The sequence below is a fragment of the Rana temporaria genome, chromosome 8 (assembly GCF_905171775.1).
Source record: "Rana temporaria chromosome 8, aRanTem1.1, whole genome shotgun sequence".
Lineage (NCBI taxonomy): Eukaryota > Metazoa > Chordata > Amphibia > Anura > Ranidae > Rana > Rana temporaria.
Window position 1 is genome coordinate 89,596,656 of NC_053496.1, and position 19,700 is coordinate 89,616,355.

A 19,700-nucleotide genomic window follows, 5' to 3' on the forward strand; every position below is an offset into this window, starting at 1 on the left:
GAGGGTACATACTGCATACATCAGTGGATGAACAGTTTACTTAGTATTTATTTTATTTTTTTCCTCCCATGTAGAAAAATATTTATAAACCTAGGTTCACATCAGGGTGAATTTGAGTTAAAGGGGTTGTAAAGGTATGTTTTTTTTTGTTATGTTTTTTTTTTTTACCACCTAAATAGCTTCCTTTACCTTTAGTGCAGTCTTCACTTACCTCAATCTTCGATTTTGCTTTTAAATGTAAATCCTCACTTCCTGTTCTTCTGTCTGTAACTCCACACAGTAATGCAAGGCTTTCTCCCTGGTGTGGCGAAAGCCTCTTGAGGGGGGAGGGGGCGAGCAGGAGTGTCAGGACGCCCACTAACACACAGCTCCTTTCTCTATCTGCAAAGTAGAGTGTCCTGACTCTCCTGCTCCAGAAGAAATATGGACATTTAAAAGCAAAATCGAAGGAGGACTGCACTAAGAAAAATCCATAAATGGCCTTTACTTTTTTTTAACCTTTTACAACCCCTTTAAAGCGGGGGTTCACCCTTAGAGGGCACTTTTCCCCCTTAGATTCCTGCTCGTTTTTACTAGGGGAATCGGCTATTTATTTTAAAATATGTGCAGTACTTACCCGTTTACGAGATGCATCCTCTCCGTCGCTTCCGGGTATGGGCTTCGGGAATGGGCGTTCCTTCTTGATTGACAGTCTTCCGAGAGGCTTCCGACGGTCGCATCCATCGCGTCACGATTTTCCGAAAGAAGCCGAACGTCGGTGCGCAGGCGCAGTATAGAGCCGCACCGACGTTCGGCTTCTTTCGGCTACGAGTGACGCGATGGATGCGACCGTCGGAAGCCTCTCGGAAGGCTGTCAATCAAGAAGGAACGCCCGCTCCCGAAGACCCATACCCGGAAGCGACGGAAGAAGATGCAGCTCGAAAACGGGTAAGTACAGCTCATATTTTACTACAAATAGCCGATTCCCCTAGACCGAACGAGCAGGAACCTTATGGGAGAAAAAAAAAATTTCATAAATGGGTGAACTCCCGCTTTAAATCAAGTCAATTTAAATCCATTATTTAAATCACTAGTAAAAAAGCTTGCTTTTTTTTTTTTTTTTTAAATCACAATTTTTAAAGGTCAACTGTAATTTCTGTCCCGCAGCGGCTCCTCCTCTGACGCGCTGTTGACTCACCGACAGTCTCATTCACTTTAATGGGATGTCTGATGTGGCAGTGACACAACAAGGTGAGGGATGTGGTGGCAGCAAGTGAGTGGATGCCCGCTAACTGGCGCTGCCATGATGGATCTGAAATGACAGGCACTCGTTAAATGTAAGGACTTATTCTTGCTGGTAGTTAGAAAACCTTCATTTTGTTTGCAAATATTAAAGATTCTATTTTAGAATAATAAGCTGTCAGATTGGTAAAACAGCAATTTCAGAGCTTAAATTGATTGAATGAGTTTACCAAAAGTGTAAATATTGCAGAATATACAGCCTTATGCTACATAACTAAGCTCCATTTCATGCTGAATAAACTAAATTTATTTATGCATCTTAAATAGAAAATATTTTAGCTAGATTTTTACTCCAAAAGCATTTTTGTACAAGAAATGTGATTAAAAAGCAAAAGAATCAGATTTAAATAAAATCTGATTTGTGTGTGTGTGTGTGTATTATGTATTTTATTTATATATATATATATATTAGTGCTGTCAAGCGATTAAAATTTCTAATCGCGATTAATCGCATTAATGTCATAGTTAACTCACGATTAATCGCGCGATTAAGGAGGTTCACCCTTTAAAACATTTTTTTTTTTGTTTTGTTTTTTATAATATTAAATTGTGTTTTTTTATTTTTTTACATTTTGATCACTTTTATTGCTGTCACAAGGAATGTAAACATCCCTTGTGACAGCAATATGTGGTGACAGGTAGAGGTCCACCGATATGGGTTTTTCTCTGGCCGATACCGATGCCGATATTTAGAATTTGGGGCGGCCGATGGCCGATATATGATGCCGATTTTTGCGGCCGATATTTTAGGCCGATTTTTTATTTTTTGGCAGGTGGCGCTAATTGGCACTGGCAGATTGCACTGGATGGAACCAATTGGCAAAAGCAGATGGCACTGATTGGCAGGTGGCACTGAATGGCACTGGCAGGTGGCACTGGTTGGCACGTGGCACTAAGGTGGCGGTGCCAGGTGGCACTAATTGGCACTGGCAGGTGGCACTAATTGGCACGTGGCACTGGATGGTACTGGCAGGTGGCACTAATTGGCAATAGTTAGCACTGGCAGATGGCACTGGCAGGTGGCACTAAATGGCAGGTGGCACTGGATGGCCTTGGCAGGTGGCACTAGTTGGCACTAGCAGGTGGCACTAGTTGGCACTGGCAGATGGCACTGGATGGCACTGGGTGGCATTGGCAGGTGGCACTGGATGGCATTGGCAGGTGGCACTGGATGGCATTGGCAATGCCAGGTGGCACTGGATGGCATTGACAGGTGGCACTGGATGGCATTGGCAGGTGGCACTAGTTGGCATGGCATTGGCAGGTGGCACTGGATGGCATTGGCAGGTGGCACTGGCTGGTTGGCATTAGCAGATGGCACTGGCAGGTTTCACAGCACATAATGTAGCGGATAATGTGTGAAACTCTCTATACAGTTTCACAACTGCTGCAGAGAGAAAGAGGAGCTCAGATTCATTGCGATGTTGAAGGTGGGCGGGACCCGGGTTGGGCGGGGCTCAGCTGTCCACCAGCCAATGGAATGAGATCATTGGCTGGATAGCTGCTGAGTCCCGCCCACCCCGGGTCCCGCCCACCTTCAACATCGCAACGAATCTGAGCTCCTCTTTCTCTCTGCAGCAGTTGTGAAACTGTATGAAGAGAGAGTTTCACACATTCAGCTACATTATGTGCTGTGAAACTGTGAGAGCAGAGAGAGAGAGGAGCTCAGATTCATCGTGATGTTGGAGGTGGGCGGGACCCGGGGTGGGCGGGACCCGGGGTGGGCGGGACCCAGCAGCTATCCAGCCAATGATCTCATCCCATTGGCTGGTGTTGGACAGCTGAGTCCCGCCCACCCCGGGTCCCGCCCACCCCGACATCAGTCCGACAGCTCCATTCTCCTTCACACACGGCACTGCTCTGCAGACAGTGTGGAGAAGGGAGGGCGAACCCCATGTTCCTCCTTCCTTCTCCACACTCTGCTGATGCAGATCTGCTAAATATCGGCCACATTTGGATAATAATCGGCCGATGCCGATTTCTCCAAAATGACTGAATATCGGCCCGATATATCGGCCGGCCGATATATCGGTCGGCCTCTAGTGACAGGTACTCTTTATGGAGGGATCGGTCGGGGTCTAAAAGACCTCCGAGCCCTCCTTTGCACTTCAAAGTATTCAGATCGCCGAAAACGGCGATTCTGAATACTGTGTACTTTTTTAAATCCGGCGCCATTGGCAGCCGAGAAACCCGGAAGTGACGTCATGACGCCGCTTCCGTGGTTTCAATGCGGAGACTGAATCAAAGCAGTTTACGGCTTAGTGTCAGTCTCCGCCTGGACACAGAACGCGGCGGATGGAGGATCGGGTCTCCCGGTGGGACGGGAGGCCCGGTCAGAGCGGCGAAAGGCGGCGGGGGATGTCCCCTCCCGCTCCTCCGGCATAACAACCGAGTGCCTTTTAGCCGCATCGGTTGTTATGTTTGGATAGCCGATCGCCCGCTCTAAACAACGGTACCGGGATGATGCCTGCGGCTGCAGGCATCATCCCGGTATAACCCCCGAACGCCGCCTCGTTAATCACGCGATAAAAAAATTGACGGCGTTAACATGGGTTTGAGTTAACGCCGTTAACGCGTTTAACTGACAGCACTAATTTATATATATATATATATATATATATATATATATATATATATATATATATATATATATATATATATATATATATATATATATATATATAAAAATATAATCTCATTGATTTATATCCACCCTGGTTCACGTTGATGCGCTTTGGCATACATTTTGACATGTCAAATCTGTGGCTATTGCTGGGGATGGCACCATCCGAGTCGGTGCAGTGCCTCTCCGATTACCGAAGGTAGTCTCTGTACTACTTTTGGCAACTTTGGGGTGCGATTTTTGTATAGACATCTGTGCAGGAACCCGCACAGAAGTCTCTAAAATCGCCCCCGAAGTCGGACTGACACGTGGGAATGAAATCGTGTTTCAGCTGAACTCGCACAATTTCAATCGCGCTGTCCGTGTGAACCTGGGCTTAATGTTTTACTTAAGCTGGGGACACATTTCTATCTGTTCTTCCAGTTTTTACAGATATAAGAGAATTTTGGACCGCTTGCTTTGGCCACCCTGCAAAACCACTTTAAGTGAAACTTTACCCATAATTTGATAACAAAATGTTCTTTAGCAAGGAATATACATTTCACAGATATGCTACCAAAACTAGTGTGTGTTGTAAAATGCCTCCAGCATTGCTCCTGTTTCTTCTTGCTGGAGGCCGCCATTATGCTGAAGCCCAGAACCTGTGAACAGCAGTAAATCTTTAGGCTGTTAGAGCAGCTTCTACCAATTCATTACAGTGCCTAAAAATAGAGAAACTGAGCATGTGCGGAGCAATGTGGGACAATGGGGTTGATTACTAAAACTGGAGAGTGCAAAAATCTGGGTGGCTTTGGATTTTAATGCTTCTCTTTAAAAATAAGCGATGTCCTTTGTTTATTTAAAAAAAGCTGTTTACCTAAACTTGGGCTTTAAAGTGGTAGTAAAGTCTTTACTAACACTTTTTTTTTTTTTTTTTTTTATGTGATAATTTACTACCACTTTTACCTACAGGTAAGCCTATAATAAGGGTTACCTGTAGGTATAAAGAATATCTCCTAAACCTGTACGGTTTAGGAGATATTCCCCTCGCAATGCGCCGCTGATTGCAGTGGCGCATGCGCAGCGGGGAGCCTCGGCTAAAGGGCCGGCAGCCCGCCGGACCTTGCCGGATTGAAGTCTCCCACGAATGCGCGGAAGTGACGACATCGCCGCTCCAGCCAATCACAGCGCTGGAGCTGCGATACCCGGAAGACACGCCAACGCAAGATGACATCTCGCTCGGCGTGGACCAGGTAAGTTCTCTACACCTCGTTCCGAGGTAAGTATTTCAGAATGAGCTTGTATGCGATGCATACTAGCTCATTATGGCTTTTGCCTTTCAGGTGAAAAAAAACCCATAATCATTGCGAGTATACAACCGCTTTGTTTAGGCAATGTGTGCATGCCTTTTACTTGATATATGCCATAATGTGCCATATTATTAGATCCTAAGGCCCTTTTGTGTTGCAGTGTTTTTCATTCTGTGTCTCTCTCTTATTGCAGGTGATGTTTCTCCAGTACAGATGAGCCCCGTGTCTCAGTCTCAGTTCATCCCTCTGGCTGAAGTCTTATGCTGTGCAATATCTGATATGAATGCCACACAGATTTTAGTAACGCAAGATTCCCTCATGGAGCAGCTGGTAAAACATTACCCAGGTGCGGACCATTTGCTCACTGTGTTTACAATATGTGTAATCCATATCTTGCCCGGAGCAGTCACCCAAATTGAGCTCTCCATGTTTCATACACAAACCCTCTGCATCATTGTGGATGTATTGGACAGCTGCACGTAATGTTTTAACCAATGCCAGGAAAGTAGAAGCCATCCTTTAAAATAATATGCTAAAATTATGGTCTCTATAAACCTGCTGCCACATTTTTAGGGTAGTCCATACAAATAGAGTAAAAAAATTACAATGTACTGGCATCATGTAAATGGAAGAAAGTGACGCCACCTTCATGGCCTTGGGGAAGGAATAGAAATGCAAACTGGTGTGCACCTAAAATTGAAATAAAGTGTGTGGTTTATCCTTTTTTTATATGCAGATTAAATCCTAATTTGACCAAAACTTTATTTATTCAAGGCTACATGTAGTACATTGGGTTAGTACATGTAAAAAGTTGGAGTATAGCTTCATTTAAAGGACATAATGAGAGATTTATTCAAGTAAAGCGGGGAAGAGTGGGGACAAGCGAGTAGTGGCTGAGGCTAACCTATAGTGTCTCCACTCAGAAAGGATTTTCCTGGACTCGGTACTGATAATGAACAGAATACAGTGTTTTATAAAAATAATTAATTTATTATAAAACCAAATATACAATTAACATTCTAAAATATAAACAAAAAAAACGATGCTCAGGGGTCACCCAAGGGACATCTGTAGTTGTAAATTGATAGATTGGTCAGAGTCTCGACTAGTTTCGCGGTAACCCGCTTCCTCAGGAGAGCCAATCTATAAAGCAAATGATACAATAAAGTCATATACAAAACATACAGAAACATTTCAGAAATGTATTCTAAGCAAAAAAATAGTGATTCTTATTTTAGGCAGAATTTAGTCAGAATTCACTGGAAGTATTCAGCAGCTGTCATATATTTTATTTATAATACATTGTTATTTTAGGCTTTTTTGCACGTAGCACTTTAGGAAGGTGGCGCTAATTGTATTTTCACACAAGGTACCTCCCGTGTTCGCTTCTGCCCTACTGTATTGAAAAGCTGTCTTGCGTCACTGGCTCCGCACCTTACGCCACAGGGCGTGGTTGTCCGTTCATCTAAACTGTGCACCCGAATAAGAATGGCACCAGAACAGTAGATGTAAGAATTGGTGGTTTGTTTTAAAAATGTTTTCAAGTTTACTAAATGCTGAATATTTATTTATTTTATAGGTATTGCAACCCCATCCCAGGAAATTCTCTATTCTACTCTTGGGACTCTAATCAAAGAGCGAAAAATCTTCCACACTGGAGAGGGTTATTTCATTGTCACTCCGCAGACATACTTCATCACTAGAAAGCCACTTTCACCCAAGTGTGGTGCAACTGAAGATAATTCTGCCTCAACTCCAACTGTTACTTATCTTGTGAGCATGGAGAGCTGTGCAGACTTAACCAAAGTTAATGTCCCCTCTGTGTCCCACTGCCGTTCTTGCAGCTGCTTCTCTGAAAATTCCACTCAGAACATATTAGGGCAGCAGTCAATCAATGAGAGTAATCCAAAGGAACATAAAAGTGTCAAGGATTCAAAAACAGCTGTTCAAAACCAAGCCACCTCCACTTCACGGGACCATCATACATGTGTTAAGACAAAGCCACAACTCTCGTTAAAAGAAAAAGAAAAGTGCAATAAGAAATTTGGCATCAGTCTCTTCTGGAGAAATGTTTCTAAAAAAGAGAAATCCAAAAAAGAACTAGCAAGCTTTTCTGCGCAGTTTCCACCAGAAGAGTGGCCGGTGAGAGATGAAGATAACTTGGATAATATCCCGCGTGATATAGAACATGAAATAATTAAGCGCATCAATCCAATTCTTACTGTGGACAACTTGATAAAACATACAATGTTGATGCAGAAAATGGAAGAACAGAAAAAGTACTTTAGTAAAGGGACCTCAACAGATATAATCCGAAACAAAAATGGACATAATGGTAAAAGCAGCAATAAGAAGAAAAATGGTAGAATGTCAAAGTACCATAAAAAGGTTCAGGCCAGTAAAGAAAAAGCCAAAAAGGACATCTCTGTCCAAAGGTCAGCTCTTCATGGGGAGACTACTGTGGTAAAGAAGTCCTCTCAACAGACTGGTGGAAATGACGACATACTGGTTCCAGACGTCTTCGCTCCAGCTAATGCAGATGTTGAAAAAAATGAGACCCTTTATAAAAAACAAATTCAAAACCCTTTTGAGGGTATTTCTTATAGGGAAACCGGTAACATCAGTGGACACAAATCTGTAAAAGAGATGAAAAGAATCAACTCTGGAAAAAATAGAAAAAATATGCCAAGGTCAAAGTCTTTAGACTGCCCAGGATCAAATGCCGAGGCTGGAACACGACATTTTGAATGTGAGCAGCCTGTAGATGATTATTATAATGAGGAGCTGTTTCAGGATCAGATGGTACCTGTTAATGATAAAGATGATCTGACGGAATATCCTCCTAATTACCCACAGTGCAGTACTCTAAGGATAGATGACAAGTTCAAACAAAATAAAGAGCAGAGTTCTCTGTCTTGTGACGATGGGACTCCTCTTTTTGAAGACAATCCAACTAATGTGGTTTTACAATCTGACATGACTTGGGAAAGAGGAAACCCTTATTCATCAGGCCTTTACTGTGGTAAGAGTGGCGCTATTCATGGACACTTACAACACAGCCAAACAAATCTTTGTAGAAACATTAATGCCTCAAAGCATTATGGGCGACCATACATTGGTTCATTAGGGGAAGCAAAATCGGAACAAAATGGCTTTTGTACAGCCAGTGGAGTAAACGTTCAAGATTTTCCAAAATATTCAACGCACCCTCCTTTAAGAGAAGGAAATCCTGACAGTGACCAGGTCAGTTACAAAAATGTTGTGGATAACGAGGATGCTTCTTGTTCTTTCTCTATTGAAGATGACACAGATGAACATGTTGGAATATGTCAGAATCTTGAAATTTGCATACAAAATATGAATACGCTTAATTGGAATAACGTACATGATGAAGGTCATAGTGCATCCGAAACTTCTGCAAGCCACTGGGAGCCAAAGAGATCCCCTGTACATCGGTGTACAGCTTCTGGTAGCCAACACCAAGACGATTGCACTCGTTCTGTGTTTTCTTCGAGCTGTTATACTAAACCTGCTCTGCACATCAAAGCAAGCACCAGCCAGTCATTTTCACACTATCTCCTCAACCATCCTGAGCTGGAGGTTGATACTGCAGAGTCCATTCCGCCTCCAGAGCTGGTAGATGGCAGCATATTTGACTACTGCAATTCCAGTGACTGCAATTCCATGGCTGAAACTGTGCAGACATCCATTAAAGGAAGTGATGAGAAACATGCAGGGGAGCCAGAGCAGCCACCTGGGGAAATGCAAGCCTGCTATGAGCATACGCTGAAGTTATTTAATGCAAAGAGCAGCCCACTGGAGTCCAACCCTAATGAGAATCATAGCACTACAGGAGACAGTGGAATTGAGTCTCCACGGTAAGAATTTTACCTTGGGTGCAAATCCATCTAATGCCATGATTCCTTATGTACCTGTTTTATGGTAACTCCACTATTTTATTTTATTTTTTAAATATTAATATTATAAAGCACATCTTTAAGCAACAGAAACATGCTATTTGTAGTTCTTTTAACCACATAAGGACCGCCGCACGACTATATACGTTGACAGAATGGCACGGCTGGGCACATGGATGTGTGTGTGTGTGTGTGTGTGTGTGTGTGTGTGTGTATATATACGTCGTCTTTAAGAGCCCATCCGTGGGTCGCAGGCACCCCACCGGCGGCGTGCCAACGACCTGGTCCAAAGCTCCGTGACCGTGAACGACGATCACTGACGACACATCCAGCCCCGCCCCCTTACAGTAAGAAACACATGTGGTCACACTTAACCCCTACAGCGCCTCCTAGTGGTTAACCCCTTCACTGCCATTGTAATTTTCACAGTAATCTGTGCATTTTTATAGCACTTTTCGCTGTGAAAATTGCAATGGTCCCAAAAATGTGTCCGATGTGTCCTCCATATTGTCGCACTCACGAAAAAAATCGCTGATCACCGCCATTAGTAGTAAAAAAAAAAATATTAATAAAAATGCCATAAAACTATCCCCTATAGATTGCGCAAATCAATCAACTTTTTATTTCTTTTATTTTTTTACCAAAAATAGGTAGAATACGTATCGGCCTAAACTGAGGAGAACTTTTTTATTTATTTTTTTATATCTTGGGGATATTAATTATAGCAAAATAAAAAATATTGCATTTTTCAAAATTGACACTCCTATTTTTGTTTATAGCGCAAAAAATTAAAGCCGCAGAGGTGATCAAATACCACCAAAAGAAAGCATGGGTGGCACTGTCTGCAGCACAATATGGCATCTGGGGATGGGCCAGGGGTGGAGCTGAAGGGGGCCCCGTCGGGTAGGCTGTACAGGGCCCCGTGATTTCTTTCAGCGGCCCTGTGCCCATTCACCCCTCTGCGAAAAGGCAGCTCTTTTTACAAGTTCAGTAATACCAAGATGACTGTGCTCCCGCACATGTGCAGAAGTCATGTCATCTCAGCCCTGCCAATGAAAGCAGCTGGCGATCGATATGAAAGCCTGCTGCAAATGTCGGAGTTCTGGGATGCCACATCGCTGGATTGAAGGCAAGGATAGCTCTGCTTTAACTGTCTCTAATGAGCCATAGTTAACTGTCCACTTGAATATTTCCAATACGACTAAATATTTCACTTCCATTCCTGGTGACTACTGTCACTAACACAACGTGAGAAAAATGTACAGTTGTCACTAGAAAAAGGGGAAGGGAATCTCCTATTGGTGGCACCTGTTCCAGGGAAAACTATCAAATGTAGGAAGTCTCACCAATGGGGACAAAACCTGACTGAGGTTCTAACCTTTCCCCACGCAATTCCAAAACTAGAAGTGTTTGGTTTTTGGAGCTTCAGTTTAATTGGTTGACTACAAAATAAATAAATAAAAATTCCCACAGGTTAAATTTTTAGGCAAAAAAATTACTTGAAACCCTAAACACATATATTTTCTGAAAGCAGAGGTCCTATAGGTTTTCATGGTAGTGTTTGGTTAGTGGTGCCTCTTGCTTAGGTGTTGCAGCCTCTGGGGGATTTCAAAAAGGTGTGTGTATGTAATGACAGATCATGTGACAGATTGCACACAGGTGGACATCATTTCACCAATTATGTGACTGAGGGTAATTGGTTACACCAGAGCTTTTTATGGGCTTCATAACAACAAAGGGGATGAACATATACACACATGCCAATTTTCACTTTTTTATTTCTGAAAAATAGTTTTATATATGTTTCTAATTTTACTTCACCAACTTAGACTATTGTGTTCTGATCCATTACATATAATTCTGATTAAATAAACATTGAACTAAAGGCTGTAATGTAGCAAAATGGGTAAAAAGCCAAGGGGGTGAATACTTTTGCAAGGCACAGTGTGTTACTTGCCTGCTCTGTGCAGTAATTGTGTACAGAGCAGCACGGATCCTCCTTCTCAGGGGCCCACATCGGTGCTCCTGGCTACTGCCTGGGTGCACCCAAGCAGGCACGCTCCTGAGCCGTGGCTCTGTGTGTCCATTCATACATGGAGCCGCTGCTTGGCCCCGCACCCTTCTACTGTTTGGCTTACTGGCTGTGATTGGTTTGGCTCTCGCTGCTTCCAAAACCCATTTAGGAGTGTTGAGTTCCCAGGAAGACAAGGCTCTCGTGGACATCGCTGGATGGGGAGGGGGCCGCTTTACCTTTTGTACATAGAATACAACCACTAATGCTACCACAAGGGAGCCAACAAGCCTCCTATGTGGTCACATTGGGCTAATTATTAGTTTTGTTCTATGTTCCAGCATTGAATGTGTTTTCAATAATACAAATTGGTTCTCAGTCTCCATTTCCTTCTCTTCTAGAACTCGGATAAGTCTTGCATCAAGTAACTCTGTGATTTTGGAAACTTTGAAGAAAAGGACATTTCTACAGAATCTGGAAATAAACGTCGGTAACAAAAATGATGGACTGCTTACTGCCAGCTCATTAATGAAACTGACCCCAGCTATGAATGTATAGTATACAACCAACACACTTTTTTTTTTTTGCTTTTGCATGTTTTTTTTATTTTTATGGAAAAATAAATTATTTATATTTTTACTTCTCGGTTTTCTGGTAGGTAAGGTGCTTTTTTTCCACAAATACCAAGATGGCCTTGATATGTTAATGTATTTTACAAAACTTTCTGGTATGCCTTAGGAGGTTCTTTGTTCTATAATTTCAAGGACCTAAATTTAATTTGCATGTAAGGAAAACTACCTAAACAACTTATTTTTATATATTATTATTTTTATTTATTTTTTCGATCAAGCTAGCCAACCACAGATCTTTAATTGCAACCATCTATTGTGCAACTATTGCTGACACTAAATTATTCAGGAAGATTTCTGTGACCAAAGCTAAAGGTCTTAACTGCTCATTCTTGCTTGTCGGTAAGAAGCCCAAATCTAGACCAAATATTTATTTTGTTTTGGATAGAGTGGGAAAGGGTTGGAGCCCCTGCCAGGTTATATCTTTGTCCTGTGAAGATTTTACATGAGTGATGGGAAATGTCTTCATTGGCAGCAAAATAACATGTTTAGTAAAATGGGGAAGGGTTAGAACTTGGAACAATTCTTTTTATTAATTTCTGCCTTCCTGTCTCGGTGGCAACTGCACTTTCTGTTTCTTGTATGAAGCCAGGCTTCTGAGGAAAGTAAGAAACCATTGTTTCAATCCTTTATATTAAAGAGGTTGTATACCTGCTGACAGGTTTTTTTTTTCTACCTGTAAGGCAAAAGGCATAATGAGCTAGTATGCACCGCATACCTTAGAACGAGGCATCAGTAACTTACCTGGTCCATGCTGAGGGAGATTATATGTTGTCTCGGCGTGTCTTCCGGGTATCGCGGCTCCAGCGCTGTGAGTGGTCCGAGCCGTAATGTCACTCCCACGCGTGCTCACAGGAGACTTCTTTCCAGCAAAGTCCGGCGTCTCCCTGATTCAGCGGCGCATTGCGAGGGGAATATCTCCTAAACTGTACATGTTTAGGAGATATTCTTTTTACCTACAGGTAAGCCTTATTATAGGCTTACCTGTAGGTAAAAGTCATACCATCACTTTAATTGTACATTAAGGGACACAGGATGGAGTATTCAGATACTTTGGGTATGCTGCTGCTTTCAATAGACTGGACACTGGCAAGCAAAGCTGAAAGGATAGACCTCTCCCACTTTGAGGCTCCCTTTGTGTTGCTGTCCCAGGAGAATAAGATGTCTTTTCTTCTATGAGAGAAGAAAATGCTTGTTTTTTGTCAAGATTTTTTTTTCGTCTAGCAACATTTTCCTCCATGTGGATTTTTTTTTGTTGCATGAAATCTACCAGGCCAGTTGTTGCTTCCATCTATCTTGAAGACCTTTTAGCCTCTGTGGACATCAAAGATGCCTACTTGCATGTTCATAACCTCCCAGCGCTATCTGCAGTTTGCTGGGGGCATGCGACATTGCCAATTTGTTGCCCTTTCTCTTTGGCCTGTCCACTACACTTCTGGTCTTCACCTGTTATTGCTCTGCGTTACTGAGATATTAGTTCTTCTGAGGGAACGGCTAACAAGCACCCTGTGTGATAGTATTGGTAAGGTCACAGGTCCTGTTTATGGAGACATCAGGGCAATGGGGGGTGCCACACCACCAGCACTAAAAAGTGATCCAGCAGCTATACAGCTGCCTGGATCACTTTTTAATTACAGGCAGGAGCCGGCTGAAGAAAACAAATACAAGTTCATGGCTGCAGTAGCTTTTTACAACTCGGAAATGATAGTTTCAACCTATTGGACCCAAGCATGTTTTTTTTCCCTGTGCATTCCAGGCTGTTATGACACCTGCCATAAGCATGCGTGCAATAAGCTAAATGGCTCAATACACCTAGTGGTCAGCAGTGCAGGACACAATTTTATAGTCTATTGCTTGAACGGCCATAGGAGTGGTCCAAATACAGATGCATTGCTTCCCAAATTCCACTGCACTGGATACTCCTCTGTATTCAGTAAGCTGTGTACATAACCGTACCAAATATCCTTTCATAAGAGGCTACTTTTTTTTAAACCTTCCACAAGATCGGTATTATCGGTAAGATCGGTATACATTTTTTTAAATGTAGCCAAACACAGTAAAAATTCATGTATCGGACATTGGGTAGGTGCTTCAATGGGAAGAGTGCCAGTCTTTATTTAAAAAAGGAAAAGTGCAGAAACCCACGGTAACCAATCAACTCTTGTAAATCGAGTATTTTTGTAATATCAAATATGATTAGTTGTGGTTTACAACGTATCATGGAGTCATTCATTTAATGCACTTTGCATTAAAAAAAAGTCTAAATACCTGAATTTGACCAGGTAAAAAAAAAAATGTCAGTCCCTATATAGCGGAGCTTAAAAAGTGAGAGGAAAGTACAAGAAGCCAATCCATTCATGTGCTGACAAGGAGTATGCTGATTGGAAGAGAAAGCTGATTGACAGAAATGAGCTTATGACTTTTTTTGCTTCTAGTTCACTGTCCAGGCAGGGGGGGCATTCATGAATATTGCAGCAAAAGCTGGTTTTATCTTTCTAATAGACTATTCATTTTTATCTTTGGCTGGAGTTCTGCTTTTAAATTTAGGCCCCATTACCATTCTTGTCTTAATAGGGACATATCCTGAATATTATCCGCAGTCTGTTAGGCTTGTGTCAGCAAAAAGTGTTCACAGTCTGTTGCTCATTGCAATACAATTGTTGTCCCTAGCTATTCAGAAACTGTAACCCTCCCTTCTTGGCAAGCGATTACGGGTAATGTCACCCATGTAACTTGGCCTATAGCTTGTCATCTATTTTAGATCACTTGGTGGAATCATGCAGGTTTAGCCAAGCCCCACATCTCGCATATGTGTGTAAAGGGAAGATTCTGGGGCATTACATTTTATAGAAATGAGTGAGTAACTTTTATAGCGCTACAAATGCAAACTAAATCGCCTCAAGGCGCCTTGTGTCCAGTGTCGTCCTGATCCTTCAGAAGAGGTGGGTCTTTAGTTTTTTCCTAAAAAGCCCGATGGTTTTCTGGTTTTCTTCCATGTGAATGGTCGTGGGTAGAGCATTCCAGAGCCGAGGTCCTTGGACTGCAAATCTACGTTCTCCCTTAGATTTGTAGCGGGATTTGGCGGAGGTTTTGGTTAGTTGACCGAAGCACGGGATTGGCAACATAGGGTTTTAACTTTAGTCTGCTTTCCCACTGTGAACCGGCTGTTGGCCTCTGAAGAATCCATTTAGAACAATCGTTCTGCCTGTGAGCGCTGTTACTTCAGTTAGCGACTGCACAAGTTTGCTTTGAAAAAGCCCTACATTCTCTTTTTCATGATGTACATGTTCAGATCAACTCCAGCCTTACCATCAGGTTTGCACACTTGTATGGCCTCCCCTTCTGTACTGAAATTGGTTACTGACTTCAGTGCACACTGTTGGCGCCTCGCAGTTTTCTTTAGAGGAAAATTGAAAAAAAAAAAACTGTTGGCTGCCAGAATACCTGAAGAGTGGCTACATCCAATGAGATTCAGCCACTGTTTGGTGAATGTTGGGTGAATGTTGGGTGAAGTAGTGTTGACAGGGCCACCCACTAATAGAATTTTGACTGGTTCGTTAGGAACCAGCTTAAATTTGCGCAGGGTATGGCCAGCTTTAACCACTTCAGCCCTGGACCATTTTGCTGGTCAATGACCGGGCCACTTTTTGCGATTTGGCACTGCGGTGCTTTAACTGACAATTGCTCGAGCCACGTGCGACGTGGCTCCCAAACAAAATTTGCGTCCTTTTTTTTCCCCCCCCACAAATAGAGCTTTCTTTTGGTGGTATTTGATCACCTCTGCGGTTTTTAGTTTTTGCGCTATAAACAAAAATAGAGCGACAATTTTGAAAAATGCAATATGTTTTACTTTTTGCTATAATAAATATCCCCAAAAAAGATATACAAAAACTTTTTTTTTTTTTCCCTCAGTTTAGGTCGATACGTATTCTTCTACATATTTTTCGTAAAAAAAAAAAAAAGCAATAAGCGTTTGGTTTGCGCAAAAATTATAGCGTTTACAAAATAGGGGATAGTTTTATGGCATTTTTTATTAATATTTTTATTTTATTTACTAGGAATGGCAGCGATCAGCGATTTTTATCGGTACTGCAACCTTATAGCGGACACGTTTGAAACATTTTTGGGACCGTTTTTATAGTGATCAGTGCTATAAAAATGCATGGATTACTGTAAAAATGCCACTGGCAGGGAAGGGGTTAACACTAGGGGGCGAGGAAGGGGTTAATTGTGTTACCTAGGTGTGTTCCAACTGAAGGGGGGATGGGACTGACATGGGGGAAATGACAGATCGCTCTTCATACATTGTATGAACAGGCGATAGGTCATTTCTCCCCCTGACAGGACCGGCAGCTGTGTGTTTACACACAGCTCCCGGTTCTCGCTCTGTAACGAGCGATCATGGGTGCCCGGCAGTGATCGGGCACGCGTGTCGGCACCAGGGGCGAGCAGGGGGCTGGAATGTTAAATGACGTATAGCTACGTGATTTTGCGCAGCCAAGCCGACCTGACGCCGTATAACGGTGGCGGCTGGTCGGCTAGTGGGTTAAAGTGGTTGTGAGCCTCTGACTTGAAAATTAACAAGGCACCAAGTGTGATTTCTGTTTGCAGTCTTGTTCCTCTGCTATCTTCAGGAATCATCTGACAGGTTGTGCAGAATTTTAAGAGAAGGCTGTGAGAGGATCTTCAACATTGATTGACAGCGTTGGTATGTTTTTCTGATTATACTGTGTAGAGGGGGGTGTGTCCATTCCCTCCACTTGGTTCTCAGATTACACTTGGCTCTCCACTCTAAACTGTGCAGTGTGACATCCTATCACCCATTGCCACCTGCACAAAACCGGATGTTGCCCATCTCTACCCACACACCAGTTCTGTGCAATAGTTATGCACTGAGTGCCCCCAAACCACCTCTTTTGGGGGTCCCCCACCAGCGCTCCTTCTCTTCCAGTGCCCTCAAAGCAAGCCACATGCTATGGGGGCATTTATACCGGCTTGATCCTGAGCCGGGCTGTGTGCATCAATAGACACACATCGGCTTGGCCCCACTCCTTCCTCACAGGAATTGATTGCTGAAAGCAGCGGGAGCCATTGGCTGCTGCCATCAAGGTCTGTGAGTTAAGAGGGGAGAAAACCTGCAGCAGACAGTACAGCGCTGGTTTGATACAGGACTCTGGGGGGGGGGGGGGGGGTTTCCTCAATGCAGAGAATGCATTGGGCTGTAAAAAAAAAAAAAAAAAAAAAACCTCTTACCTTTGCTATCCATCAATTGTCCGATGGAGCGTACAAATGGGTGAGTTATCCAACAAAAGCCTGTCATCACACAATTCCCGTCAGATAATCCGATTGTGTGTACGAGGCTTTAACGTGTCCATTGACATCCACTGCTCCGTAGAGTCATTGATGGTCTGACCAGATCTGCCTGAAAAACTGACAGGCAGACCCGATTGGTCCGTCCATGTGAGCTGTTGCATGTGTTGGAAGAGGAGGTGAAGGATGCATGACGACGACACAGCTGGTGGGAATAAAGCTTTAGCGTGGGTCTAAATTCTCATGTCGCAAACATTGATCAACGACCGCAGCCAAGGTTCCATCTTCACTAAGATTTCTGCAATGTTATATGTGTTTGTTTTTATATTCCACACACTAATTATGAATGGTTTCAGCTGCCAGCAGAACTTTATTTATCACTTTGCCCTCTTTCCTTTACACACAATTAGGAAAATGACACTTTACTTATGTTTAAGGGGAATAAAGTTATTATAATGTGCCTTAACCCTTTGCATACTGCCATGTTCTGGCAATTGGGGAAATATTTTCCTTTTGGTTCTTTATACTGGAAAACAAGTGTTTTTTATTGGAAACAAGGCGTCCAATCATCCAATCAATCATCCATGTTCAACAAAGTGCTTTATTTTGTATTAAACATGATGTAAAATCAGGAGGAGGCTGCGGATATATTTTACATGACCTGTTTTCTCAGTCTATTGTCAAGTTTTATTCTGTAAATTTTGTATAATTTTGTACAATATCAAAACTTGTAATTTTTTGTTTTTATATTTAGACATGTTTTGAAAAAATGATTCAAGTTGCAGCTGTTATAATATGCAATAAAATAAGTAAAAAATGTCCTGGATGTAGTTGTGCATTATTTTCCTACATGCAAATTATTTAGTGGTCTAGATCAGGGGTCTCCAAACTTTTTAAACAAAGGGCCAGTTTATTGTCCTTGAATTTAGGAGGGCCGAATTGTGGGCACAGAAAATGTCCCGGGCCCAGCATCAGTGAGAATAAATATGGCCTCAGGGTTGGTGGTCAGTTGGAGGAGAAGTAGGGTCCCTATCAGTAGGAGGAATATTATCCCATCATTGGTATAAGTGGAAGAGACGGTGCCCCCTTGTTGGTGTCAGTGGGAGGAATAGCGCCCCAAGGGCCAGATAGAGGCTAGCAAAGGGCCACATCTGGCCCTCGGGCCATAGTTTGGAGACCCCTGGTCTAGATGTCTAAAGCCTCATACACACTGTCAAACTTTTCCATGGATTTTTGTTCGAAGGGCGTTGGTCGTGAACTTGGTATGCATACACACAGCAAACTTTCCCCAAATCACATGGTTTTCAGCTCTTTACCGCCACCCTTTGGTCAACGTCTGTATTATTGTCTGATCTTTTGATTCTGAGCATGCGTGTTTGTACTTTAGACTTGAGTCTGATGGATTTCTGTACACACGGCAGGACTTTGCACCGTAGGACTTTGTTGCTGGAAAGTTTGTCTGTTTACAGAGCGAACTTTTGTCCGATGAAAACCGAAACAGTTTGTCCGATGGAGCGTACACACGGTAGGATTTTTTGAAAAACCTGCTAATTTTGAAGTTTGTTGTCAAAGTCCTATCGTCTGTATGGGCCTTTAGAATTGTCATACCAAGAAGCGGTTGCTGACAATAATAGGTGGTTAGGCGCAACAAGTGAAATCTGTGCGTTTGTTTTATTATACACTTGAACAGGACTGCAGAATTTCATCACATAGATCAATAAAGATCCTACAATGGTTGTGGAGGGCTGTCTATTTACTTGGATTGCCTGTTGCTACCAGCACATGGGATAACTAAGCTGAGAAGCAGTTTTCAAGGGCAGTATGGCCTAATTCTTTACAGCTATACCTGGATAAAAAGTGGCGGCATTATATAGGCAGGCTTTGTCTTCTCTGTGCATTTTGAGTGAACTTTTAATGGTCTGGTATATAGCTTATACAAAAAAAAAAAAAGTTGGTCTTAAAGAGGAACTGCAGTCTGCTCACATAATTTGTAATAAAAACATCTCTGCCGTTCTGAAGCTTCCCTCCAACCACTTTACGTATTTTATATATACTGTGATTCTGTACTTGCCAAATCGGCTGAAGAAATCTCCCTGCACTAAGTCTGGCTGCAACCATTTTAACTGTGGGCAGCTGAAGCTCCTGCCTGTTCACTTCCTGGATTTACACAGAGGCACACCTCCTAGCTCTGCAGCTCTCATTGGCCCTTATGACTCATCCCTCCTCCTGTCCTGGCAAACCCTTGGAGTGAAAAAGCCTTGCATGATGTTATAAGCCTAGGCTAGAGACCAGACAAGAGGAAGTGAGCTGTATAAGGTGTTTACTGGCAGAATTTTCTTTTACTATCCAAAGTTAAAACGACAAGGGCAGAAAATTTGATAAGGGAAAGATGAAAAAATGACGGAAGGTCTGCTTTAAGCTGGCTATATAATTGTACGATCTCCTTTTTAGATCTACCAGCAACCATGTCGTTCAGGAGCCTGCCTGGTCAGATGTAATTGGAACAGGCTGTTAAGTTTTTGTAGCTGCTGACGCATATTGCAGGCGCTAGAGCGTTACAAATGGCGCCTGCAATCCGCCCTTAAAAAGCTGCTCATTCTCTCCAATGTGAAAGCCCGAGGGCTTTTTCACACTGGAGTG

At 42.7% G+C, this 19,700-nt stretch overlaps 1 protein-coding gene across 1 annotated transcript in view; it reads left to right on the plus strand.

The window, feature by feature from the left end:
• The window catches only part of STOX1 (storkhead box 1), a 69,338-nt gene extending 57,578 nt beyond the window's left edge, over nucleotides 1-11,760 (plus strand). The window contains exons 2-4 of the mRNA XM_040362193.1: nucleotides 5,387-5,539; nucleotides 6,773-9,071; nucleotides 11,523-11,760. Of these exons, the coding sequence (XP_040218127.1) occupies nucleotides 5,387-5,539; nucleotides 6,773-9,071; nucleotides 11,523-11,679 (2,609 nt within the window). The 3' untranslated portion in view covers nucleotides 11,680-11,760. The remainder of the gene's footprint in view (nucleotides 1-5,386; nucleotides 5,540-6,772; nucleotides 9,072-11,522) is intronic.
• The last annotated feature ends 7,940 nt before the right edge of the window (nucleotides 11,761-19,700 follow it).